The sequence below is a fragment of the Adiantum capillus-veneris genome, chromosome 18 (genome assembly GCF_014529385.1).
Source record: "Adiantum capillus-veneris isolate H3 chromosome 18, ASM1452938v2, whole genome shotgun sequence".
In the NCBI taxonomy this organism is placed as follows: domain Eukaryota; kingdom Viridiplantae; phylum Streptophyta; class Polypodiopsida; order Polypodiales; family Pteridaceae; genus Adiantum; species Adiantum capillus-veneris.
Window position 1 is genome coordinate 7,650,631 of NC_140948.1, and position 27,145 is coordinate 7,677,775.

At 43.9% G+C, this 27,145-nt stretch overlaps 1 protein-coding gene across 1 annotated transcript in view; it reads right to left on the minus strand.

The window, feature by feature from the left end:
- Positions 1-11,218: 11,218 nt before the first annotated feature.
- Positions 11,219-27,145, minus strand: part of LOC147435199 (mitogen-activated protein kinase kinase kinase NPK1-like) — a 52,485-nt gene continuing 36,558 nt past the window's right edge. The window contains exons 8-16 of the mRNA XM_086488305.1: positions 13,598-13,698; positions 13,442-13,481; positions 13,328-13,369; positions 13,182-13,237; positions 12,907-13,090; positions 12,511-12,822; positions 12,045-12,367; positions 11,900-11,970; positions 11,219-11,818 (exon numbers count right to left, since the gene is read on the minus strand). Coding sequence (XP_086344431.1) covers positions 11,637-11,818; positions 11,900-11,970; positions 12,045-12,367; positions 12,511-12,822; positions 12,907-13,090; positions 13,182-13,237; positions 13,328-13,369; positions 13,442-13,481; positions 13,598-13,698 — 1,311 coding nt within the window. The 3' untranslated portion in view covers positions 11,219-11,636. The remainder of the gene's footprint in view (positions 11,819-11,899; positions 11,971-12,044; positions 12,368-12,510; positions 12,823-12,906; positions 13,091-13,181; positions 13,238-13,327; positions 13,370-13,441; positions 13,482-13,597; positions 13,699-27,145) is intronic.

Here is a 27,145-nt window from a genome sequence, read left to right on the forward strand (position 1 = left end):
TTTGCTAGATATGACTCCCCCATTTTACCATACAATATTTTAGGCCCCAACATTTTACCAATCAATATTTTAGGCTCCAACATTTTTTACATAAAGATTCCCACTCTCACTTCAACCACCCCTCAATAAGAAGTCAATGAAGACTTCCCTCGCTAATAAGTTGATGAATACTTTTTTACTCTCTTCTCACCTATGTTGCTACCCCTTACTCTTCACCGTTGGTAGACTCTACACCACCCTCTTCCGTTAGTTAGGTAGGCAACTCCCTAAATAAACACCTTCAAGTACATCCCCTTTAATTAAAACCCTCCTTCTTCACCCCCCACCACCCCCACCCCCACATCCTCCTATATAAGAACATCCCTCCCCTCTAGCCCATTCTTAATCTTCCTACTACTACCACTGATGAGCTTCTCAAGGAGCGAAACGTGTTTTGTACATCCCATAGCCCACCTCCACCTCCCTTCCATGTGCTCTGGAACAAAGTGCTTCGCACGCTTGAATATTGTTATTTTTCAAGGTCATACTATTTTCCTTAGCATTGACCTCAGTACATTTTGAAGATGTCGAAGACTGGTAGAACCTTGAGGTGGTTGTGTCCATCATATTGGAGTGGACATTGGCAATGCTTAAGGGATATTATTTTCCCAAAGCCTTTTCCCTGTGGAGAGGGTGAAGAAGCTCTTGCGGTGTATTGGAACATCAAAGAAGCAAATGTTGAACCTGATAAAATTGCATTGTTATACATCATATATGCTTGTGGCAATGAAGGGTCTCCTATCATGGCCAGAAGAATGCACAAGTTTGACGTCAATGTTGGGAACACACTTTTCGCTGCGTTTGCCAGGTTTTGGAGTGTACCAGATGCTCTCCTTATCTATAACAGAATAGTGACATGGAGGTAGCAAGCTTTGCAGACCACGAGATGGACGTCAAGCCATTGTTTTATACCCCCTTTGCTCGTTTTTTGGTAGGTACCCTTATTGCATGTGAACTACTCCTTTTATAGAGCTCGAGACACTTGCCCTTGCATTGCATGTGGAACTGCCCCTTAGGGGTGTGACTTCTCTCTCTCTCTCAACTGCCACGGGATAGCCCCCCAAGCACTAGCGATATCGCTAGTGGGGGCTTCCCCTTTTCTCTCAAAAAATGGGACCCGTAGGCGGGCATGTGGGAACCACCCCTTGGTGGGCGTAGCTGCCACGTAATCACCTGCTGACTCAAGCCACCGATGGGCGTCACCGAAGGCCGCCGCGCACAACCTCGCATCGCCATCGCCATCGCCAACCAAAATGGCCACCAATTCCCAATGGGCCACTGCGCACAGCGCCGAGGAAGCCACGCCATAGGCAGGCGCAAGGGGAGCACTCATTCCCTATGACATCCAAAAGAGGGCTCACGTTTCACCTTAAGTACCCAAAATCCGACTGCCCTTGCCTGCATGTGGGATTATCCCTAGGCAACGTGGCCTCATCCCATCACTTGCACCCTTATGGACCTCCCAAAAACATCATCACCCTCCAAAAAAAACCAACTTTTCTACATGATTTCAACCCTTCATCTTTCCCTGCTCAGTGAATAGATAGTCGAGCCATCAAAACTTACTAGAAGCCTTCATCCCAAGCTTCGACTCCACCTGCACTGCCCGCTTTTCCACTTATGCATGATCTTGAGCGACGAGTACCAAAATTGAAAAAAAAAACATCTGGCGTCACTTTATCGCAATTGCCCCCCAACTTCCAACTGCTATAACCTTCTAATCCGAGCTCCGTTTGGCAAATAGTGACTTCTTCTCAACTCCATATGAAGTTCTCTACCTTTTCAAACCTGGTCGAACCCAAAATGATGCTCGATGGCTCGATTCCCAATGCACTAATGCGGGCACATAACCGGCCCCCATCAAAACTTCAAATGGTCATAACCTGCAATCCATAGGTCCGATCTGCAATCCAAAAATATGGGTATGCTCCATAAATCAAGCACTACGCGTCTATACATTGACATCCACTTGGGCCACATGTCCCCAGCTGCCCTGTCTGTCGAGGATCTGCAATGCACTGCAACTTCATCAATAAAACCCCAGCTATAACCATTTCAAGAATACTCTCATTTAGCATTAACAAGAAAACTTTTGGCCCTTTTTAGTCGCATTTGGCATACGTTTAGCTTAAAGTTGGCTTGTTATCAAGCCCTGACCACTGATCACTAAATACATAGCCTTCAAAGAAGCTTATTTTGCCTCCTTCTACTCATTTTCTCTCCATGGAAGCGGAGCTGCACGACAGCGTTGTGTGGCTGCGTTGGTCGAAAATGCCGTAAGCTGTGAAGAAGGTAGCCGCCCACAAGTAGCCATCTCACGCTTGTCCATTGGACGTGTGTGAGAGGGCCTTAAATAGCAAACAAAAACGTTACATGAAAGCTTTTTCTTTTTTTACTTGGTGAGCCCAAGGATCTTTTTTCAATTAAGGCAACCTGCAAGCATATCACAATCAAGACGAGAAGAGACTGTGATTTTTTTATGTTTCTTAAAGTCTTTAAAAAGGCTAATGAGCAGCAGGATATTAGGGGCCATCGAGTAGCCCGTAGAAGGGGGAAGTCGAATTGGAGAAGACATAGTAGCGGCTACAAGTGGACACACAGAAGCGACTATACAAAAGAGCAGCGAGGGCTTTTGGAAGCCTAGCAAGAGCATGTAGCTTTATGCAAGAGCCTCATATGGGTGACAAAATTCACATGGAGAAACATGTTGTGCATGGCAATGCTTTGGTTGACATGTATATCAAAATGAGCTGCCAATACAAAAGCACATAAAGTTGTTGATGAGAACGTGTTAGTTGCAGGATATGTCGAACATGGTTGTGGGAAGAAAGATTTGTGCTATTTTTAACATAATAAAAAGGAAAGATTTTTTGCCAAATGCAATCACCTATTCTTGAAGCTTGAACTTGAAGCTTGAAGGAATGTGGCATGCGAAAACCTTACATGGATGACGAGATACTTGATGCGATGGACAAAATTTAGATGAGATTCTTAGTCAGGAGCTGTTGACAGTGCCTTGCAATGCAAAAAATAGAATTTTCGAACGTTCTAAGATGTTAAAGAGAAGGTTCATAGGAGAAGGGTACTAGTCCCTCTCTCTCATTCGCATTGAGTATTGGCACCCACAATGGGTTCTGGTATAGATCCCTCTTGTTGAGGGTCGCGTTGGTCTTATTTTGTAGAACCCTGCTATGCAACAGATTTTTGAATAGGTCAACACACCTATAGATTGTTGTGTTGGTGCCCTCATTGAGCTATTGTGGGTGAAGCCGCCCAGACTCCGCAAAGCCAGAGCACATTGTTATTTTTAGAGGCTCTTGGAAGCCACTTGCTGGTCTTTTGTGTGGAGTGTTGTTGTCGGAATGTGTGCAGTCTAGCTGGGAAGGTGCAAAACCTCTGGCTGTGAGAAATCGTGATGAGAATCACAAACACTTTGTGAAAAAGTGTTTATGGAAAATTACCAACCCTCTTCCTAAAGATAGCTGAAAACTTAGTGTTTTTAATTGCTCTTTGCTATCATGCTTGGAATCTGCTTGTTTTTGTAGGCGAGTTTGCGATGAAAGGGTCACCAATTTACATTCAATTTAACTTAAAAAGAGCAATTAAAGACACTAAAGTTTCAGCCATGAAACCTCGATTCTCATACAAGCACAAATCCCAATCAAAACCCAAACCTCTTTCATGGAATCATGTAGCCTCGTCGTCAATTACATAGTCGTAACATCAAACAATTGAAAGGAATACACGCGATTCCACCTTCACGATGATCATTTTTTGATTATGCAGAGATTTAAGAGCTTCTAAATTGAAGCCCACACACCATTTTGATAAGGGGAAACTCTAATTCACTCCCTCACAAGCTCAGATACAAGATTGCGAAGAGGTGGGACTGCACTACACATGATTGAGCAACCATGGAAGCAATTGCACAACAACAGTAAATAATTGCAGGTTTTTTCACTAAAAAGAAGCCCTCTCCCTCTTTCCCACAGCATTTTCAGCTGATGTGTTAATTTTTGGGCCATTTTTCTACACTGGACTAAAACTAGGTCATTTTAAGCTCATTTTTTATGTTAAAAATGTCATTTTTTATGTGAAAAATCCCAAACGGAGTCAAAAAAATCCCTAAATTTTTGGGATCACTCGCATGAGCATAAAAAGCATAGATATGCATCATTTTCATCACTATTCCATTTTGGATCACTTTTCATATGCAATTCTGCAACGATGTTTGTTAGTTGCTAGTTTCGATAGTTTTTGCCCGCATCCATCTTTGTAGGCGAGATGAGTGTGCCACCATGAAACGCTTGAAATATGTACATCACAAAACCAATTAGGCATCTTATCAAGTAGAAAAAACACACAAGGGTCCACATCTAGGGCTACGACTCCCCAGATAGGTATGTACATGATAGTGACCGTGGTAGCCGCTCTAGTATATATCACACTATGTACATTATTGTTTTTATCCCCATGCATTAAGAAGTATCAAAAGTGAGGTGAATGTTCTTATTTATTATTATGTACATGCCCCGGCACGACATTGTTCTCTTTTATGTACGCCATTTGCTAGAGAGCTCATAATCAGACTTTGTTTCCGATTATAGAGCCTCACATTGGTGCAGTGAGTTGAGGTTACGAGATCCTCTCTTGCCCCATATTTATATTGTATCAGATTTCAGGTGTTGCCGGCCACTATAGACTCGGCCATAGTGTTGTTTTAAGGCAGTTGGTTTTGAGATCCATGCAAGGGACCTAACATTTTTACTTGGCTAAGGTGAAGGCATTGTCAGCACAACATACGTCAAGTTTTGGGTTGTGAGGCATGCAAGTCTAAGCATAGCGATGTTAGCAGAGATCCAATATGGAGCATCGACGGTGACGAACATGGAATAATGAAGGAAACAATGTTAAAGGAAGTCGACGAGTAGCTTCAAAAACAAAAATCCAACGAGCTGCAAAAAAAGTGAACACAGATATCTTTTTAGATGAGGTAGCGAGCATAGATGAACCGCGCATCGAGCGTGGTCAGAGCACCCTTCACATTCGACTTCCTTACTAAGGAATTCACAATGCATTCAGCTTAACTTTCAAGCAAGTCAACCTCAAGTCAGTTACAGAATCTGTAGAGCATGGAGTGTTGACTTCAAGAGACTTGATTACCACTAAGGAGATTAAGCATTGACTTGGAAGAGGCATTGAGTCTTCTAAGAAGCATGACAATGATAACAGAGAGATCAAAATAGGAGCAACCGAGGTGCAGCCATGACTCCAACTTGACAGCACTACAAGGTCCGTTATCTGCATCCAATTCTACATACCTATGTGTTTGCTTGGCGCAAAATATAAATTCTACAGGACACGACACGTCTTCTGTTTCTTATAATTTTTAGAGAGTGTTACCATATACATGTGGTAGTGATGTGTGTGAACACACTAGGACTGCCGGGGCATTTTTTCCCTCTTTAGGAGGTTTTTTTCCCCGAGCATTGTATATATGCCCATCACTCTAGGGCTATCAATCTTTCCATTGCACACTAACTAATACACTCTCTATTGTGTGCCTTGAGCTTCTTTCATCTTCTCCAAGCTGTGTGTGTTTCTCTGTAATCCTATTCCAACAATTGGTATTAGAGAAGGTTACGTCCTCCCGGGCTTAGTCGCCAGCTACTCCAGCACACGCCTCCTCACTTTCTCCGATTACAGTGAGATTTGGCAAGCTTCGCAGGTCGACAAAAATTTTGGGCTGGCTCGTACAGCTCAATCTGCTCACATTTTTTATTCGGGCTCATTTCGGACTCCATTTCCACTACAGAGGCAGGTCTGCACAGGCTATTTCGTCATTTTGTGCAGAATTTCTGTCAGTGCCATTTTTTGCATAACACGTACCTTATAGTCTTCTACGGTTTGTGCTATATAGCACGTGTTGTTCCCGCTTTGTTTCTCCTCTTTTCGGGCAGTTTTCGCATCAGGTGCAGCATTTACCATGGCGAACAACAACACGGATGTGTTCAAGATGTTTGCCGTTGAGGCGGGTTGGATGGGGACAATTACCCTATGCGGTCTTACATGATGCAACATGTTCTTGTGTCAAAGGGCGTTTAGAATATTGTGCATGGCATTGATGTACATCCTGGTTCTGAGGATGCAAGCGCTGTTGAGGATGTTGCAAGTTTTGCTGCAAGAATTGCTACTATTAGAGTTGTTTTGCCTACGGCAGAACAAGCTCGTTGGGATGTAAAGGATGCGCAGGCTCATCCATTGATTGCGTTGTCTGTGAAGCGCACCATTGTTCCTCACATCCGTTCAGCAAAATCTGCAAAACAGGCTTGGGATATTTTGGTTGATCTTTATGCAAGTCCCAATGAGGCTAAAATTGCTTTGCTGTGTAAAGAGCTCAAGTCGAAGATTATGCATGAGGAAGATGATATGGACACTTTCCTTGCTAGTGTCAAGGATATCAAATGAGCAACTTAGTTTTGCAGGTGAAGTCATTTCAGACAGTGCCCTTGTGCAGACTGTCCTTGATGCCTTACCAGATTCTTACCAGACTTTTGCTAGTACTTGGAGACTTATGACCCTAGGAAATCCAAAAGTTGTCAAGTTTGATGCATTATGCACATTGTTGTTGCAAGAGTCACTTTCCAGAAAATACAGGACTAGACAGCGTGCAGTTGAATAGGCTTTTATTGCTTCTCAAAGAAAGGGTGGTAACAGCAATGCAGCCACTTCTTATGGTTCTACTATGAGTGGCAAAACTTTTGTTCCCAATGCTTTTGTTGGCAGCACATCGTTGGGCAATTCTGGTGACAAGGGCAAAAAGAAGATGTGTTGCCATTATTGTAAAGCTAATGATCACTTGATCAAGTTGTGTCCTAAGTTGAAGGCCAAAGAGGCTAAGAAGAAAGAGGGTGGTTCCACTGCAAATGCTGGTTCCACTACAAATGCAGCCATTGTTGAGTCTTCTGTGAAAGGAGATTGTGTTGTTGATGTTCATGCAGAATGGGATTTTAGTGCAGAGTGCACTTACAATCCTATTGTCCATGATGCATGCATGCCAGTTGCTGCAGATTCACATGTATGGTACTTTGTGAAGGTTGTATTTTGGGTAAGATACAGCGTTCTAAGTTTCCAAAGGATGGTTCAGTTCGGGCCACATGCAGGTTGCAGCTTGTGCATAGTGATGTTTGTGGGCCCATGCAAACTCCGTCCTTGGGCAATTACCTTTACTTCGTGACTTTCATTGATGATTACTCCAAGCATGCATGGGTATTTTCGCTTAAAGCAAAGTCCGAAGTTTTTATGTGCTTCAAACAATTTCTGGCTATGGTTGAAAATGTCTCGAAATGTACTATGGGCACCCTCCGTTCCAATCGAGGGGAGGAGTATATGTCTCATGAATTCAATGCATTTTTGGCTAGTCGTGGGATAAAACACCAATGTACAGTGGCTTATACACCTCAGCAAAATGGTGTTGTTGAGAGGAAAAACAGGTCACTTACGGAAATGGCACGATGTATGGTCGAAAGTCAAGCTTTGCCGTTTTCTTTTTGGCTTGAGGCCATCATGTGTGCCACTTATGTACTAAACAGGTGTCCTACGAAGCATGGCATGATAGAAAGCCTTCTATTGAGCACATGCGTGTTTTTGGATGTTTGGCATATGCTTTGGTGCCACAAATATAGCGCAGAAAATTGGATGATAAGGCTGTCAAATGTATTTTTGTTCGTTATAGTGCTGAAAGCAAAGGTTACAGGTTGTATCATCCGCAAACAAAACGAATTTTGTTTTCACGAGATGTAGTGTTTGTGGAAGATTATGTTCAGTCCTTGCTGTCATGTACTAGAGACAGTAATGTAAGCTCACAGGACATTTATGACACCTTGTTGCCTCTTTTCAATGGTGGAAATACGAATGTAAGTTCCAATGAGGCAAATGTACAGCCTATGGGGGTTTCTAAAAATGTTCCAGATCCGTCTGTTACTGAAGCAGATGTACATGATGTACTTGATGAGGAAAGGGCTTAAAATGAGCAGGCTAGAGGTATGCCAAAATGGCTGGTGCACACTTTGCGTGACAATAAATTGTTTGCACCTTTGTCTAGTCGTACTCGTTCAGGCTCTCGCCATGCATCTTATGCATCAGATTCTTATGCTTTGGCTGTGTCTAGCTTACATGATGTTGAGGAGCCTCTGTCTTTTGATGAACCACAGAAATCAAAAAATTGGATGGCTGCCATGCAATCGGAATATGATGCACTTATAGAAAATGGCACATGGACTTTATGTGTTTTGCCTCCTGGGAAAAAGGCCATTGGTACGAAGTGGGTTTACAAGTTGAAACGCAAGCCGGATGGTGAGATCGATCGCCATAAGGCTCGACTTGTTGCAAAGGGTTATGCACAGGAAAAAAGCATAGATTATGAAGAGACTTTTGCTTCCACTTGTCGTATGACTACTGTGCGTTTTCTATGTGCATTGGTAGCTCATTTTGGTTGGGATGTACATCAATCAAACATTGTTACTGCTTTCTTAAGTGGTGATATATTTGAGGAAGTTTATGTAACGTAGCCTCGCGGTTTTGTCAAGAAAGGACAAGAGGACAAAGTGTGCAAATGTAAGAAAGCTTTGTATGGGTTGAAGCAATCTTCTTGTGCTGGGTATGAGAAAGCTGATACTTATTTGGTCAAACAAAGATTTCGTAACAGTCCAACAGAAAGCACATTGTATGTAAAGCGTGAGGGTGATGTACTTCTCATTGTGGTTCTTTATGCAGATGATTTGCTGGCCACTGGACCAAATGAGAGACATATTGTTGAATTTAAGGCTGATTTGAATGCTACTTTCAAGATGAAAGATTTGGGGTTGCTGCATCATTATTTGGGCATACAGTTTAAACAATGTGATGGTGGTATTACCTTGTGTCAGAAAAGTTACATAGAGACATCGCTATGTAAGTTTGGACTTGAGGATTGCAAACCTATTGCCACTCCCATGGAAACACGTTTGAAGTTGAGTCTACATGATGCTAGCGATCCTGCTGTTGTCACTCTTTACCAAACTGCTGTAGGCTGCCTCATTTATGTATGCAACACGAGGCAAGATATTCAGTTTGCAGTCTCACAGGTCAACAGATTTATGCATAGCACAGGGTCTAAGAATTGGCAGGCTGTCAAGAGGATTTTTCGCTACCTTAGTGGCACTTTGCATCTTGGCTTTTTTTATCCCAAGGGGGGATCATTGCCGCCAGACTTACATGCTTTTTCGGACTCAGATTGGACTGGTTGTTTTGACACGCGAGTGTCCACAATTGGTTTTTGTTTCATGCTTGGCAGTTCATGTATATCATGGTTGAGCAAAAAGCAACCTATTGTGGCCACTTCGAGTTGTGAGGCTAAGTACAGGGCAGTCAGTCTTCACAGCTACAGTTGAGTGTGTATGGCTCAGACGCCTTATGGTCTATTTGGGTGTTGGACGAGACATTGCCAACAATATCTACACTGACAGTCAGAGCGCATTGGCAGTTGCGAGGAACCCAAATTTTCATGCTCGCACAAAGCACATTGAGGTACATTATCACTATGTTAGGGAGAGGCTCTCAGCAGGAGAGATCAGCTTGCTTATGTGCCAACACAGAACAACCTTACAGATCTTTTCACAAAGACATTGTCTCGTGAGAAGCTTGAAGCTTTCCGCAAAGCTTTGGGCTTACTCCCCTTTGTGGACTGATCATGTCCTCGGGACACGGCACTTCCCTTCACTCATGTGCTAGCTCTCGTTCACCGCATTACTCCAGGGGGGGATTTGTTACCATACACATGTGGTAGTGATGTGTGTAAACACACTAAGACCACTAGGGCTAATTTTTCCTCTTTAGGAGGTTTTTTTTCGAGCATTGTAAATACGCCCATCACTCTAGGGTTATCTATCTTTCCATTGCACACTAACACACTCTCTATTGTATGCCTTGAACTTCTTTCGTTTTCTCCAAGCTGTGTGCGTTTCTCTACAACCCTAATTCCAACAAAGAGGGGTTCACTATGTATAAATTATGTATATCACATGCGTTGAGAAAAAATTTCAAAAGTCTTTATCTGCGAGTTTTAGAGAAATAAAGCACCCTTTTTCTATTCAATTTATAAACTTTTTTACCAATTCTATTTTACGAATCCCTTCTATATGTGTGAATGTGAAAAAAAATAGAATTAATCAACTCCTACTACACTCACATGATAGTCACATAAATATAGTGCAACTCACTACCATACTTTTGTATGGCACTTTTGCATGACATAAACTTTACATTTAACATCTTCACTTTACACAACTGTAAAATGAGATTATTTAACTATTCACATTACTTTTGTGTAGCTTGACACAAATATTGTCATCTGCCTTGGACAATTGGACGACACCCGTACACAATTATTAGGTCGATAGTGCAATTCAATTTTTATGGTTTGTTGATGCTTTTTATGATTTTTGAGTTTACCAATGCTTACTTAAGTTTAGTTTAGCTACATGTTTTTCTCGCTAGTATATGTTCAATCTCAATCATATCTATATATCAAATAGAGACACTTCTTTCCTCATAGTTGAGCAATAGAGGTAACCTATCATCACATATGCAATTCACTTTAAACGTTCGTCAATGCACTTTGTACTTGTTTACTTCAATGCTAGATGCTTAATGTCAACCTCTGTATTTCTTGTTAGATGCTAGATGATTGATGTCAACCTACGTATGTCTTGTTCTAGATATTCTATAGCAACGCCCACTGAGCAAGACTAGGTGCTTTTTAAGTGCATGTTTACTTTTTTTTGGCTTATGTGGATGGCGCAGATTGCCTCCCTGGGGACTTTTTTTAATACCCCTTGGTAAATATTCCTCCACACGCAAGCAATGTTGTCCACCGTCCAGACTTCGATTGAAATCCGAGGGAGTAGCATTGACCTTGTCTAGGGACATATTCAGACGGCTCTCTCATTCTATGAGAATTCAGCTATGCAGTGTTAGCGTTCCATGGAATCACTTAAGACGCTGTGCACATGTCCAAAATCTTCCACCGCGTGCCTCACAATAACCCACTGAACAGCTCTTCGTAGCTCCTGACAATTCCCTCAGAGAGAGACACACACACACACAGAGAGAGAGAGAGAGAGAGAGAGAGAGAGAGATCTGAGATCAAGACCCATTGAACATTGAATCAAGAGATATTTCTGATTCTCTTTTTCCCAGCAGTCAATCTGCGCTGGACAGATTACAGCATACATGCAGGAATTCAGGCTTTCACATTTGACATTGAAAGTATGTCAAATGTGAGGTGAACCGGCTTGACTTGGCCAACCATTGCGACAGAAACTTTATCACGAGAGCAGCGGCTCTGCCATCAATATGGGACTTTCACCGTAAGTGATTCTTTGGTTAATCGTCTCGTTTTTTAGTAGGCTTCCTCAGCTGTGAAAAATAACATGCACCCTTTCGATTAGTGGTACGACCTTTCACCACTTCAAACATCATATCAATTGGCACCCTTGGATCTCATCATAAATTCAAGCCTCGGTTTGGATTGACATTGGCAAGAAGAAAACACTGAATCATTTGATTGATAAAACTGATGTGCTTTCTTCTGGGGTTGTTGGCATCAAGAACGTTTTCAACGTAGGCAGAAATTTCTTGGCAGGAGAATTTTGCACCGGTCTCTCTTTTTGAGACAAGATCTTTCTAGCTGGAGAAGACCTGGTGGTGCCTGCCAGCTGAGAGAGCAATTTTCTTTCCTCTGCATAAATGCATGCACAACTTGAATTAATATTCAATCTTTGAATGATTGAAGTAAAATATTTGGCAGCCCATTAATTACCTCGCCGTATCTCAAGTTCCTGTTGTAGTTCTTCCTTCCACAGCCTTTGTCGCTCGAATGAGTTAAGAGAGCTGTCCAAGCATGGCATAGTTGCAATTTTGTAGTTTTCAAGACAATAAAGCTTACATGGAATTTTAACTCATACCTTGGACTACGCAAGGGCTGTTGAGTTTCTAGCAGCAACCTTTTCAGTTCATTCAGCCTTGGGGATTCCGAACTCACAGTTGCCTCACTTTCGCGGCTGCAAGCTATGGATAGTGCACTGCGGCAACTCTTTTTGCTTGACGACCGACTACTACTTGGAGCAGCCAATAGGGACTCTGACACAAACTTTGTACTATCAGCAATGAGATCTGCCTTTTCCTGCATAATGATATCTCCTCTTTTCTCAGTATGCCTTCCTCCAACATTCCAAAAGCTCTTAAACTCCACATATAGGGGTGTTTGCAGCCTCTTTAACTCCAAGGCCTGCAAAATTACAACCCAGTCCTACTTTAATATGTAGGTACACTTTGATACAGAACTGGAACATTGATTATGATCACTCAAAAATAACATGAATGCCAATTGCAAATGCTTTTGGTCCATACAGGCTGGAAAACACTTAATACCTTCTCATGTAAAAAGGCCTTTATCTTTGATTCTGTAACTTCATCATCGTCACCATCATTTTCTGCAGGAATGCACTGAAATGAAAAATCAGCATCTTTTCTATAAGAATCTGATAATATGGTAGGAACCAGGATGTTTTCATCCCTCCTGTTTTCCTTAAGTTCTGGGCTGGAAAGGTTGCACCATCCATCATCCACATCAGGGAACTCATGCATAGGGATGGAACTGGAGGGTTCTGACACGGGGTTGTAGATAGATTGGCATTCCCATCCAGAGACCTTGGAGGGTCCATGACATGCTGACTTGAAGCTCTAGAAACACAATCGTTTTAAATCATGGGCAGACCAACCCAGTGAAGCAATCATCCGCATAAAAAATTGTAACAACTTGGTTACCTTTTCCACATAGCTATCACAATCTAAATTTGCAAAGCAATTCAAGTCCAAATCACAAGACTCCTGAGAGAAGTCTCCTTTGACTGACCGGAACTCCAATGAGTTGAACTGGTCCATGGAAGACTTTCGAGAAACCAATTGAGATCGCTTTATGCCCGACTTCTCCTCCACAGGATTTTGTGACCTGTTTTATTACTGAGATGCTAAAATCAGAAGCTACAAAGATTTCAATGAAGTCAGCCAATCCAAATTTACTGGGCAAAGCAGAAACTTACAAAGGTCTCTTTTTGCAGTTCTGAAAGATTTGAGAATGATCTGTCCCTTGAGTATCCTGTTCACACCAAGCCATGAACATTGTTTTGGGTACCTGTGTTCATGAACACATGAGCAAAGAGAAAGCAAAGCGTTCATCATGAAGTACCTGGCTTGGCCTAGATGCATTGTCCGTTCTGATGAAAGCATGCTGCATATAGAACAGTCAACCCATGGGTATCGTTCATTTTAGAATCAAACATCTGCACAATGAACTTTTTACCTCAAGAAGTTCTGACGCTGTGGACCGAAGATGTGGCTCCCTGTATGAAGCAATTAATGTCAACAAACAAGCCAGAAACTTTTTTGTCTAAATCTTATCATCTCAAACATAGATTGTAAGCACAGAAGGTGTCCTCAAAAGTTGGCTGGGACTTACTTCCGTAAGCATTTGCGAAGAAAATCTTGCGCTTCACGAGAAAGATGCTCTGGAATCGGTGGATGGGATTTTGTGGTTCCAATATGAAAGAGTGCAGCCACCTGCTTGCCCATTGCAACAATAAATTACTACAGCATGAGGATTTGCATGCATGCAACTGCCGTCTCATGAGACAGCCAGGATGATAAGAGCAGGTCCTGAATCATTTTGATGTTAAGAGATACAGCCAAGTCTTGCCCAAACACAAGGCAAATCAGAAACAGCCAAACAAGGGGAAGACGACTAAAACTCAAGGGCTTGAAAAGCAATAGCCAAACAAGGCAGCAGATAAACAGAAGACAACAGCCAGACAAGCCAATCACAAGGGATGTGGCATACGCATGGATGGGAGACGCTCAATCGAGGGTCGGGGACCCTGGGATATTCCCCCTGCATCTGGTAACGTGGCCGTTTGCAGAATTTTTCAATTATTTTGCCCCTTCTACAGTTTTTGGCTCCTTGGGGCTCAAATGAATTCCACACATTCTCAACATAAGGCAGGTCCTTCCTCCCATTGTCTCACTGAACCGTGTGTGTGTTTTAAGTGTTAATCCCCGTCGCAGGTTTCCTTTGCAAGTTCTCTCTGTGTGTCTAAAGTAAAGAATTTCGGGTGAAAGCCAGAGCCTACCACCCCACGCACCGGTTTCAAGGTTCCGTTGCCGGGACATAAATCACTTTTTCCTCAAGAAGTCAGCCTCGGTTGTTTTGGGTAAAGACACAGTACAGAAACGCGGGATTACACTATGGCCAACAAAAAGGAAGGGCATTATGGAAGAGGGTTCCTCTTCGAAGGACAAAGAGGAAATTCCTATGGTGTTCGAGATTGGCGAGTTCACGGCCACGACTGTCTGTACCTCTTTTTGATGTGAATGTTCCTCCAGTACAAGGCTTTATGACTGGGCAACTTGAGGATGTTGCGTTCAGGACTCAGTTAGTTGCCACGGTGAATGTGTTTTCACAACTGGTGCAAAACCCAAGGTTTATGGAGTTCTTGCAAGCGCCACCAGTGCCACAGCAAAATAGGCAACCTGCACCGCGACCAGAGCTTGTTGAAGCAAGCCCAAGTACTCCATGCGCCCCAACAGGATAGGGAGCACTCGAATGTTGCGGAGTCGGGGGCTCCAAAGCAGGTTCCTCCCGCCCTTGAACAGGTGGTTAGAACGCCTATTTTACAGGCTATGCCAGTTCAACCCACCACCTTTCAGAGCCCGCATACTGTCTTTAATGGACAGGGAACTGGTTACCAGGCGATACATCCAGTTTTTCCACCACCTACGATACATCTTGGGTATTTCGGGGGTGGATCTGTGTTCCAGATATGGCTGGTTATGTGCTTGGAAGCAAGCCGTACATGCCAGGAACAGTGTTTGGGGGTATGCAAGGCATGATGCCAAACCCCATGTATGGTAGCATCGGCATGCAGCAAGGCTTTCAGAGCAACACGGGCCAGTTTGGGGTGCCACAGGGTCATTTTGGCATGGCTGGTTTATCTGGACAGCAGCCAGATATGGCACCTATGACGCAAAATGTCAATGGCCAAGACGCGCCGATGATTCCTACTACAGAGCCCATGTTGCAGACAATTCCCTATGACAATTTGGGGGCACTGGAAAAGCTGAAAGCTTAAAAAGAAGGTGGTGCAGCTATAAAGTTTAGCACTTTCAGCGGCTTCGAGGATAAGGCAAAGGCTCTTACTTTCCTCCAGCAATTTGATATAGCTTATGCAGGAGGGAATTTTATAGGTCAGGAAAGCTGCCACTTTCTTGAAAGACAATGCACTTACATGGTGGACGACATTGTTAATGCAAGGACAAGCATCCGCCACTTGGGTCTACTTCAAACAAATGTTTGCATCTACTTGGCTGTCAAATGAATTTGCAGCCGACGTCACGACAGATTGGCACAAACTCACTGCGGCTACTTGCAAGAGCCTACAGCAGTACGATTGGAGGTTTTGTAAAGCATTACCCTCAGTAACCTCCTACAAATTTGTGACATTGACAGAGCAAATAGAGAAGTATTGTTGTGGGTTGCCTAAAGGGCTTTGGGACTATTGTACCAAGAACAGAGTGGCTACCCTCACCCAACTCATGGAAGTTGCTTACACTGGTCTTGCCTTGTTGAAAGGTGAGGACAGTGGGTTTCCGAGCAACGAAAAAGGAGGGCAGCAAAAGAAAAATTCAGCGAAGAAGCCCCTTGTGAAAATCGCTCCTGAAGCGTCACAGGGGTCAGAAAAGGCTAATAAGGATAAGGACTCAGCCAGGACTTCTGGAGCGCAGGCAAAGAAACAGAAAGGAAGCCTTTTGTGTGTAAGTCGCTCGAGGAAAAGAAGGTCTTAATGGCTGAAAACAAATGCTTTATATGCGAGCAGCCTGGTCACTTTGCTACCAATTGTCCACAAAGGAAAAGACCAGCTGACTTGAATGATAAAGCGGACCAGAAACGCAAGAAGCCTAAACCCACGGCAGGTTTGGTGCCAGATATGGTGGGTGACAGGCCCAATACAGATGCCAACGAGTTATACAAAGCATGGGGTAAAGTTAGAGATCAGACGGCACTCATCTTCTTTGATCCAAGTGCCAAAGCAAACTTCATCTCACCAGAGTTAGCTATGAAGCTGGGTATCAGAGCTGAAGAGATGGGGTACACGGTAGAGGCAGGGTTGACATGTTCTGGCCACTCAGAGTGTGTTACTTGTCACAAAGTGATGACGTGGCTGCCTGAAACCCTAATTCTGTTGAAACCGTAACCCTAAAATCAAAAACCCTAATTCTGCTCTAACCCTAATCTTAACCCTACCCCTGATTTGTTGACGTGGCGAGCTAACACGAGGCTTGCTATACAGACACGAGGCTTGCTGTACGGACACCAACGTAATTTACGAAAAGCTGGGCAGATTTTGGCTTTAGCTTTTACTCAACGCAAGAGATGAGAGAGAGAGAAGCTTTTGCTTTTATATAAGCATAGAAGAATGAGAGAGAAAAAGCTTCTGCTTTATTTTAAAAGCTTTTGATTGGACAGATTTTTGGAACTTGCTTTAATTATAAGCAAGCAAGAGAAAGAGCCTTTGCTTTATTTACGGGCTTTTGATTTTCAGCTTTTAGGGCTCTGCTTTTGGCATCCCTTGTAACTTTAAATCTGTGAGCAGGCCTCTGTAACAAACTGCTGACGTGTCGACCTACTAAAGAACGGAGCTACCGGCCGAGGGGCCTAAACCCTAAGAAGAACAAGTAACAGAAGAAGTGTCACAAAGTGATGACGTGGTTGCCCGAGAGCAGAAACGCTAACCCTAATTTCTGCCAAAAACCCTAACTGCTGAAACCCTAATTCTGAAAACCCTAACCCTAAAACCTGCAAACCCTAAAACCCTAAAACTTGCAAACCCTAATTCTGCAAAAACCCTAACCCTAACCCTAAGGGCAGCAAGGAGATTTCCAAAAATTGCGCTGTCTGATGATGTGGCAGGCTGTACGGATTTCTATGATTTACGCCGGCAAATTTTTGGCTTTGCTTTTGGACCATAAGCTTTTGAGTTTTAAAGGCTTCTTACTGTAACTGCTTTTCAGGCTAAGGGCCTTTAAATATGAGGCTAGGGCTCATTCTCTCGCATGCTTCCTCGCAAAGGTGCAGAGTTTGAGTATCGGCTTGTACTGTGTTGATGCAATATAAAGAAATACTGAAAGGGGCGCCAAGGTTTGGGGCCAATACTCTCAGGGGTGGAATTCCGCCACTCAGTGTCTCGTGTTGTCTCTCTCTCTCTTTCAATTCAGTTGCTATTTGAAGTGCTTAAAGTTGTTCAGTCGTTCTTTTCTATTGGCACGTAGTGCCCGCCTTGTGACAGTGGTGCAAGTTTCAGGATGGAAAGTCAATCAACTTTTCGAGCTCGACTAATGTCGAGATTGCTTTTTAAAGTTTGAAATCTGTTTGAGAACTTGTTTGGTGATCCTGTTTGGAATTTGTTTTAAAATGGATGGTATCTGTTTTGAACCTGTCTTGGTGCCGATTTGAATTGTTTTGACTCTGGTTTGGTACTGGTTTCAATGATTGGTGATTTTACTCCCGAGTGGAGTAGCGAGAAATTATGTTTGAGAATGTACGAGGGGAGTATTGTTGTTGTGACTCCTGGCCCGGACCTGGATGGTTATGCGGGAGGAGTATTAAGAAGTCTGAGTAGTAGTTGCTCTCAACACCTCCAAACGACGCAAGCTGCGTCTAGGGGACCTTTGGTTGTAAAAGGCCTCTATATCTCCCGGCTTCGACCTTTTTAGGTTATGCGGGAGGAGTGATGAGGGAGTCGTTGAATATCTCCTTGGCCCGAACCTTGTTAGGTTATGCGGGAGGAGTATTCATCGGCGACTTTATGTTTCTATGTCTTGTAACATGCATATGTGAGCATTTGTGTTGCATTGTGATGTGCCAATTACTGAATATTCCTAGTTGGATGAGATTGCTTGGGTATGTAATTTTAGTGCATCAAGACACGCGTGGAAGATCAGTACGGTCTAGGTGTGATGGCTAATTTTACTGCGCCGGAATATCAAGAGTTCCGATCTGGACGAAAGGAGAAGCTAACTCCTTGATCAAAAGAGCCGAAAGGAAAAGCTAACTCCTTAACAAAAACAGCAAACTGATTGTCCCTCGGAATGTCCCCCGAAAATTTTTGAGCTAACTTGAGTTGTTGTTGTAATCGAGGACGATTACTCTCTTTCAAGAAGGGGAGATGTTACAAACTGCTGACATGTCGACCTACTAAGGAACGGAGCAACCGGCCGAGGGGCCTAAACCCTAAGAAGAACAAGTAACAAAAGAAGTGTCACAAAGTGATGACGTGGTTGCCCGAGAGCAGAAACCCTAACCCTAATTTCTATCAGAAACCCTAATTGCTGAAAACCTAATTCTAGAAACCCTAACCCTAAAAACCTGCAAACCCTAATTCTCGAAACCCTAACCTTCAAACTTGCAAACCCTAATTCTGCAAAAACCTTAACCCTAACCCTAAGGGCAGCAAGGAGATTTCCGAAAAATGCACTGGCTGATAACGTGGCAGATTGTATGGATTTCCGTGATTTACGCTGGCAGCTTTTTGGCTTTGCTTTAGCACCAGAAGCTTTTGAGTTTTAAAGGCCTTTACTGTGACTGCTTTTCAGGCCAAGGGCCTTTAAATATGAGGCTAGGGCTTATTCTCTTGCATGCTTCCTGGCGAAGGTGCAGAGTCTGAGTACCGGCTTGTACTGTGTTGATGCAATATAAAGAAATACCGAAAGCAGCGCCAAGGTTTGGGGCCAATACTCTCAGGGGTGGAATTCCGCCACTCCGTGTCTCGTATTTTCTCTCTCTTTCAGTTCAATTGCTATTTGAAGAGCTTAAAGTTGTTCAGTCTGTTCTTTTCTATTGGCACGTGGTGCCCGCCTTGTGACAGCCTCTCACAACTCAGAGCATCTAGACGCAGAGTCTGAGTGTGAGTGTTTGCCCGCACTCTTGTACTTTGAACTCTGATTAATACGAAAAGAAATACCGAAAGGGGCGCCAGTCTTTGGGGCCAATATCTATAGGCACGGAACTCCGCCGACGGGCCCGTGTCGTATAAATTGTGAACTGTTGTGAACTGTTTTGAAGTGGTTATTTGGTGCTGTCGCGGTAGATTCTTGACTTGGAGTGTCTAGGTCTATTACAGTGGTATCAGAGCACGGCCAATTTTTCTCTTCTATGGGAAATCCGATCCCAATTTTTTTTTTCGCAGCACCTATGGCTTCAGGCAACGATCAATCGACTCCCCTTGCATCCGAAGATGGAGGAAGGGATCACAATGAAGATTCAGGCAAGGAGTATGGCCCGCCTCGGCCTACTCAGGCGGAGCGTCAAGAGATGGAGCGCCAACAGTTGATCGGCGATGCAACAAAGATGATGCTTAATTTTGCCAAGGACCCGAAAATGGCAAAATATATGAGCAAGACCTCTTTCGAGGAGGTGCAGACGGAGTGGCGGCAGACCACAGTACCACCCAAGAAAGCTCCTACTTCCAGGATGTAAACAGAGAAGGAATTAGAAAGGTGGTTGATGCACAAATTGCTCAGCTTTTTGACGCGCAAATCAAGGCTGAATGAAAAGCACGGCAAAAAGCAAAAGAAAGGTATTGACTTCCCGGGCTATTTGGGTCGTCATACAACATTTGAAAAGGCAAAGAAACAGAAGAAGCATGTTCAATTCGAAGGAGTACCCAGTTCTTCTTCTTCTTCTGACACTTCTTCTAGCTCATATGATTCGAGCGAAGAAGATAGAAAAGGCAAAAAGCGAAGCAAGAAGCAACGCTTCGGAAAGGGCAAGAAAAAGGCAAAGAAGCCAAAATCTCGCCCGTGAGTGGCAGTTCTACAGAGGACTCGTCTACGGACAGTTCAGACTCTGATGAGAGCAACTTTTATGCAAAGAAGAAGAATATTTACAAAGCCAACCAGTATGACTTTCTCGAAGACAAAAGCAAGAAAGTCTGAGAGTTTAAGGAAGGTGGACAATCAATTAAATTTGACACAGTTTCTGGTTATAGAGATGCTTCGAATGCTTTGTCTTTTGTACAACAATTTGACATCGCTTTCGCGGGAGGGCATTACTCAAAGCACTCTAAGATTCGGAGAGTTGCCTCTTACTTTAAGGGGAATGCAAAACTTGGTGGTCCACGCTTCTATTAAACAAGACTGTGCGAATTAAATGGCTGAAATCAAGAGGCTTTTTATTTCTTCTTGGCTGACTCGAGAGTAAAAACGCGATATACGAACAGCTCGGAACCATCTTCGGATGACCAAGAAGGATACAGTGGACGCTTATTCCGAGAGATTTTGGATCTCTTTTCTACCCGCCTCTTCATTTAAGAAGATCTCGTTCAAGGAACAGATTGAGCGGTTTACCTTGGGTCTTCCTACAGAGATCCGAGATCACTGCTTGGAACAAAAGTCAGCTTCCATTCAGGAGTTGATGAGTCATGCGAAACGGGGTTTTGCCATTCACTCTAGCAGTCTGACCTACCCCACAGATGAGATCATGACACAAAGAGCCAAACAGACTTCGAAAAATGAAAGTAGAAAAAGAAAGAGCAACCCAGAACAGAAAGAAAAGGATGCACGACCCAAGCTTACTCCTCAAGAGAGGACTCTCTACATAAAGGGGGAAACTGGACATATCTCCGCGAAGTGCCCTAACAAGGCACCGAATGAACAGGATGAAGAAAGGCCAGAAAGTTCTAAAGCAACTGAGGGACGTGGTAGAAAAGGCAGATAACAAGCAAAATTGGTACCACATTGCGTGGCACCCAAACCGAATCAAATGAATGAAAGTACAAACTTTGCCACTTTTCGGGCAAAGGGAAAGATCAGGAAGCTCTTTTGAGGAAGCCAAGGCCAACTTCTTGAATTGGCGGCTCAATTTGGAATTACGCCTCACAGGCTGAGGCCACAGGCGGAGGTAGTTCGAGCGGCACCCAGACGGGATGTTGCCATTACACCGAGCATTGGCAAACTTCATTTGCAATGACAGGGGTGTTTAGGACACACGGAGTTTTACATAATTGCCTTGGAAGGTTGTGACGTCCTACTCAAAATCCCTCGGTACCACAAGAACAATGCCGTGGTTGACTACCGAGCCGAGAATGCGACTTGGATAAATGAAGGGCTCAGAGATTGTACTTGATGAACTTCAATTTCTTTACTCGCTTTTTTTTTGGAGAGAACTAACGATGGATGAAGGTCGAATATGTTTTGACCTGAACAAAAGAACGCCAAGGTTTTGAAGGAACTGTGCAGGAGAGAAGAGGAAGGAGAAGAGCACACGACACACAGATATGGGTGGGGAGACTCAATCAGTGAGCAGCCCCCTATACACTTATGCTATGTATAAGGTATACAAGTCAGTGGGCGCCCAGACTCTGGGCGGCCGGACAAGGCACAGGCGCCTATACCCCAACAACCTCCCAGTTAAAGGCGACTGTGCCTTTAAGCAAGGGAACCTAGTCTAAAGACTACAAAAGGCGAGAGAAAATCGCTCTCAACCGATGCCCACTGGCTGGCTATGATCGTGTGCATCCGGTTGTCCTGCTTCCATGTAAGTCCATACACCACCAGACGTACCGCACACGTACTGCAAGTATGTACGCAATACCTGCATATCTCCCTCGTACACTATGCCATCATCAGTCAACAAACGACTGACAACCCCAACTGCAAATGCTCCCACTGCAGCTGCGATATCCGGTCTCAAGATCAGCATCTCATACATGAGACCACCGAATGCCGATGCAATGCTAGCGGGCCCTGCTAGCTCTACGGAGCATGCATCAACATATATATCCCTGGAAATAGGCATCTCTGACTGACAAGGCGTGTCAGCCACATTCATCTCCTGACTGTCCGCAAAAGACGCATCAACCTGTCGTGCAACCTCAGAGCAAACCAGCTGCTCTAGGTGTCTATTGGAAGACATATCCTGCACAACTATATCCCCATGCTCACTGTCGAGCATAGAAAGGAATGACTGCATAATCGTTGACATCTCAGCCTCCTCTGCAATCATCCACTGCAAACATGACCACTCAATCTGTTGTGACTCACTAGAGCTCTCATACTCTAACTCCTTCTGCATAGACTCTTGCACAACGTCCTCCTGTTGTGACTCACTAGAGCAAGACCGCTCTACCTGTCTATCCTGCATAGAAGTATCTCGCACAACTGACTCTCTGCTTTGCTCAGTCACTAGCAAAGCATGCATGTCTGACTCTGTCACCTCTCTGTGTGACTGCTCAAATCGTGCCCCAACTGTGTGCACAACGAGCTCACTATTGTGCACTCCATGCAAAGCACCCTGCAACCCATGAGCAAAAGAGACTGTCCGGGTCTCTCGCTCTCTGCATGGTTGTAACAAGATTGAGACTCGACCATCTCGCACCAGTACTACGTGCAATGGGTACCATGTGCCAACTCTAGCACCTCTCGCAATCACTAGCGAACCCAAATGCAACGCAAAAGATCGCTCAAGCAGCAATACCCGACATCCACTATCCCTGAGCTGACCAACGGAGATCAAACTCATCGTCAAATCTGGCACATGACGCACATCTCTCAGCTCGTACGATGCACCGCTCGGTAATGACAGTCTCGCATCTCCTGAACCAACAATCTCATGCAGTGACCCATCTGCCAATCGAACACTACCATGCACTCTGCTAGAATAGCTACTGAACCAGTCACGATACAGAGTGACATGAAAAGTAGCGTCCCTGTCTAGCACCCACTGCAAAAGAAGTGCACTATCCTCAGACGTCAAAAAATCAGAAGTAATACAAGAAGCAAATGTGACCTCACTGTCACTAGGGTACTCAGACACTGTATCTGATTCTGCAATTGTCAAGTCAACGGAGCCTATAGCATCTACTGCATCCTTGAGACTAGCCTGTCTCCTGTGCTGTCTCATACGACGAAAGCATCGCCGTCTAATGTGCCCTGTGTGACCACAATGCCAACATCTCAAGTGTCGACACGAACGAGAACGCCGTCTCTCATGAGTCATTATCCTAGACTCGAAAGTCTCACACATATTGACTACTATAAGTGAATGTCAAAAATAACCAAGAGCTGTAACTCTACTCTAGGTACGGTAGCAATGAAATGCACTCAACTAATCCAAAAGAAGCAACCTGCAACGAGAAAATGCTCTCAAAAAAAGAGCTCACCAGCACCTACAATGCTCATGCGAATCCACGCATAAAATCTCTCGCAGTAGTGTAACCACACTGTGCTCCACAAATGGCAATGATGCAAATCCCAAATGCCAAGTGTACGAGGCTCCAGTAGAGTAAACCAAGCTCCTATATGGCTGTAAAATATAGCTACAAATCAACCCCAAAACAGCCCCAAAATTCAGCTCTTAAACAGCTGCATAAACAAGTCACAAACGTGTCCCAGATCAGCCTACAACTGAGCCATACATGGACACCTTCAAAGAGGAAACAATGGCTGAAAATTCAGCGCCCAAATAAGCCCTCAAACCTGCCTGTACACTTGTAAACCTGTAGCTAAAACCTGTTGAAAAACCTCAAGTCATTAGTGCTCGAATCCGGCTACCTAGCTCGTAGACACACAAGCATACATCACAATATTCACTCTTGTGAGTGTGCCAAGATAACCTGTACACCTGTCAAACCGTGAGCTAATCACCAAGCCCACACTGTGCGGTATCGATGCATACATGCACTAAGCTCCCACCTACAGAGAACACCGCACGTAATCACTGAGTGCAATCGCAATCACAACCTGGATCGCATCAACTTATGCGCATAAAACTCCTGGGAAAATTTCGCCAGAGTTTCGACGCACAATGGCTATCAGCACAAAATAACCATTGTCCTGCAAGCTCAATACAATGAGCAATCAATGCGCATCAAACTACACTCAACATACATGCATAAGCTCTGCAAACCTGTGTCCAACAAATGCTCACAAAGAGTACCACAGGTGACCATACATATCATCCACAACCAACCTCTGCGCTTGCTCACAAGATCTACTGCTCACCACATAAGCATACATAGAGCATTACCCACTCAAAGACCATTTGAAAGCCACAACACTGCAGAAGAACCACTCAACTGCAAACTGGACAAGAGCACACGACACACAGATATGGGTGGGCAGACTCAATCAGTGAGCAACCCCCTATACACTTATGCTATGTATAAGGTATACAAGTCAGTGGGCGCCCAGACTCTGGGCAGTCGAGCAAGGCACAGGCGCCTATACCCCAACAGGTTTTCTCCACACTCATGCCAATTGCCTTTCAGAGGGCCTGTCAGGCGAGTTACCACCCACTCGTCCTACGAATCATACCATTGATCTGATACCTGGAAGCACGCCACCTTATCGTGTGAGCCGAGCCCAGAACGAAGAGATTATGAACCAAATGAAAGACCTCTTGGAAAAAGGTCTTGTCCAGCCTAGTACTTCACCGTATTGCTCTCCAGTGTTATTGGTTTTGGAAAAAAAAAAAGACGGATCTTGAAGAATGTGCATGGAGTATAGAGCTCTCAACAAAATCACCATCAAGAACAGATTTCCGATTCCTAGCATCGATGATATACTCGACAGACTACAGCGATCCTCGTGTTTTAGCAGGATTGATTTGAAGAGTGGATATCATCAGATCCGAATCGTGCCGGGAGACGTCTACAAGACAACCTTTCGGACGACTTTTGGGTTATTTGAGCTTTTGGTGATGCCTTTTGGCCTAACCAATGCTCCTGCAGCATTTAACCGGATGATGGATACGATTTTTCGAGAGTACAAACTAATTGTTGGCACTTTCTTTGACGACAACATTGTTTTCTCCAAGGATGAGACAAAACATAGAGATCATCTGCTTCAAGTCTTTCAGGCATTACGAGATCACAAGTTAGAGATTAATGCGAAGAAAAGTGAATTTTTCCTACCAAAGATGCACTTTTTGGGTGTCAGCAACAGGAGTGCATATGGATCCGGCCAAGATAGACACTATCCGTGATTGGCCTGATTTGAAGAATGTCCATGAAGTTAGAAGCTTCTAGGGATTGTGTTCCTACTACAGGCGGTCATTAAAAGTTTGCAGAGGTTGCTTCCCCTTTGCATATCTTGACACAGAAAGGAGTCCCTTTCTCGTGGGGACCCACAGAAGTGACTGCCTTTCAGGAATTGAAAATGAATTTGACTACAAAACCAGTTTTTGACTTGGCTTGATTTGCAAAAGTCGTTTGAAGTATATTGTGATACTTGTGGTTGTAGTCTAGATGCGGTCTTAATGCAAGAAGGCCAATGTCATTGCCTATGAGAGCCGATTGTTTTCAAGGCCGGAATTGACAGCACAAATTTGTGAGAAAGAGCTTTTGGCAGCTATCCATGCTCTTATTCAGTGGCGACATTACCTACTCGATCCACTCTTCAAATCAATCCGGCTAAAAAAGAGGATCATTGTAGTCTATCGAGTATATTATCAGATCCGAAACGCGCCGGGAGACGTCTACAAGACAGCCTTTCGGACGACTTTTGGGTTATTTGAGCTTTTGGTGATGCCTTTTGGCCTAACCAATGCTCCTGCGACATTTAACCGGATGATGGATACGACTTTTCGAGAGTACAAACTAATTGTTGACACTTTCTTTGACAACAACATTGTTTTCTCCAAGGATGAGGCAGAACATAGAGATCATCTGCTTCAAGTCTTTCAGATATTACGAGATCACAAGTTAGAGATTAATGCGAAGAAAAGTGAATTTTTCCTACCAGAGATACACTTTTTGGGTGTCAACTTTTTGGGTGTCAGCAACAGGAGTGCATATGGATCCGGCCAAGATAGACACTATCCGTGATTGGCCCGATTTGAAGAATGTCCATGAAGTTAGAAGCTTCTAGGGATTGTGTTCCTACTACAAGCGGTTCATTAGAAAGTTTGCAGAGGTTGCTTCCCCTTTGCATATCTTGACACAGAAAGGAGTCCCTTTCTCGTGGGGACCCACAGAAGTGACTGCCTTTCAGGAATTGAAACAGAATTTGACTACAAAACCAGTTTTTGACTTTGCCGGATTTGCAAAAGTCGTTTGAACTATATTGTGATACTTGTGGTCGTAGTCTAGATGCGGTCTTACCGCAAGAAGGTGAAGGTCATTGCCTTTGAGAGCCGATTGTTTTCAAGGCCGGAATTGACAGCACAACTTTGTGAGAAAGAGCTTTTGGCAGCTATCCATGCTCTTATTCAGTGGCGACATTAAATACTCGATCCACTCTTCAAATCAATCATGCTAAAACACGAGGATCCCTGTAGTCTGTCGAGTATATCATCAGATCCAAATCGCGTCGGGAGACGTCTACAAAACAGCCTTTCGGACGACTTTTGGATTATTTGAGCTTTTGGTGATGCCTTTTGGCCTAACCAATGCTCCTGCGACATTTAACCGGATGATGGATACGATTTTTCGAGAGTACAAACTAATTGTTGGCACTTTCTTTGACGACAACATTGTTTTCTCCAAGGATGAGGCAAAACATAGAGATCATCTGCTTCAAGTCTTTCAGGCATTACCAGATCACAAGTTAGAGATTAATGCGAAGAAAAGTGAATTTTTCCTACCAGAGACACTTTTTGGGTGTCAGCAGCAGGAGTGCATATGGATCCGGCCAAGATAGACACTATCCGTGATTGGCCCGATTTGAAGAATGTCCATGAAGTTAGAAGCTTCTAGGGATTGTGTTCCTACTACAGGCGGTTCATTAGAAAGTTTGCAGAGGTTGCTTCCCCTTTGCATATCTTGACACAGAAAGGAGTCCCTTTCTCGTGGGGACCCACAGAAGTGACTGCCTTTCAGGAATTGAAACAGAATTTGACTACAAAACCAGTTTTTGACTTGGCCTGATTTGCAAAAGTCGTTTGAAGTATATTGTGATACTTGTGGTCGTAGTCTAGATGCGGTCTTAATGCAAGAAGGCCAATGTCATTGCCTATGAG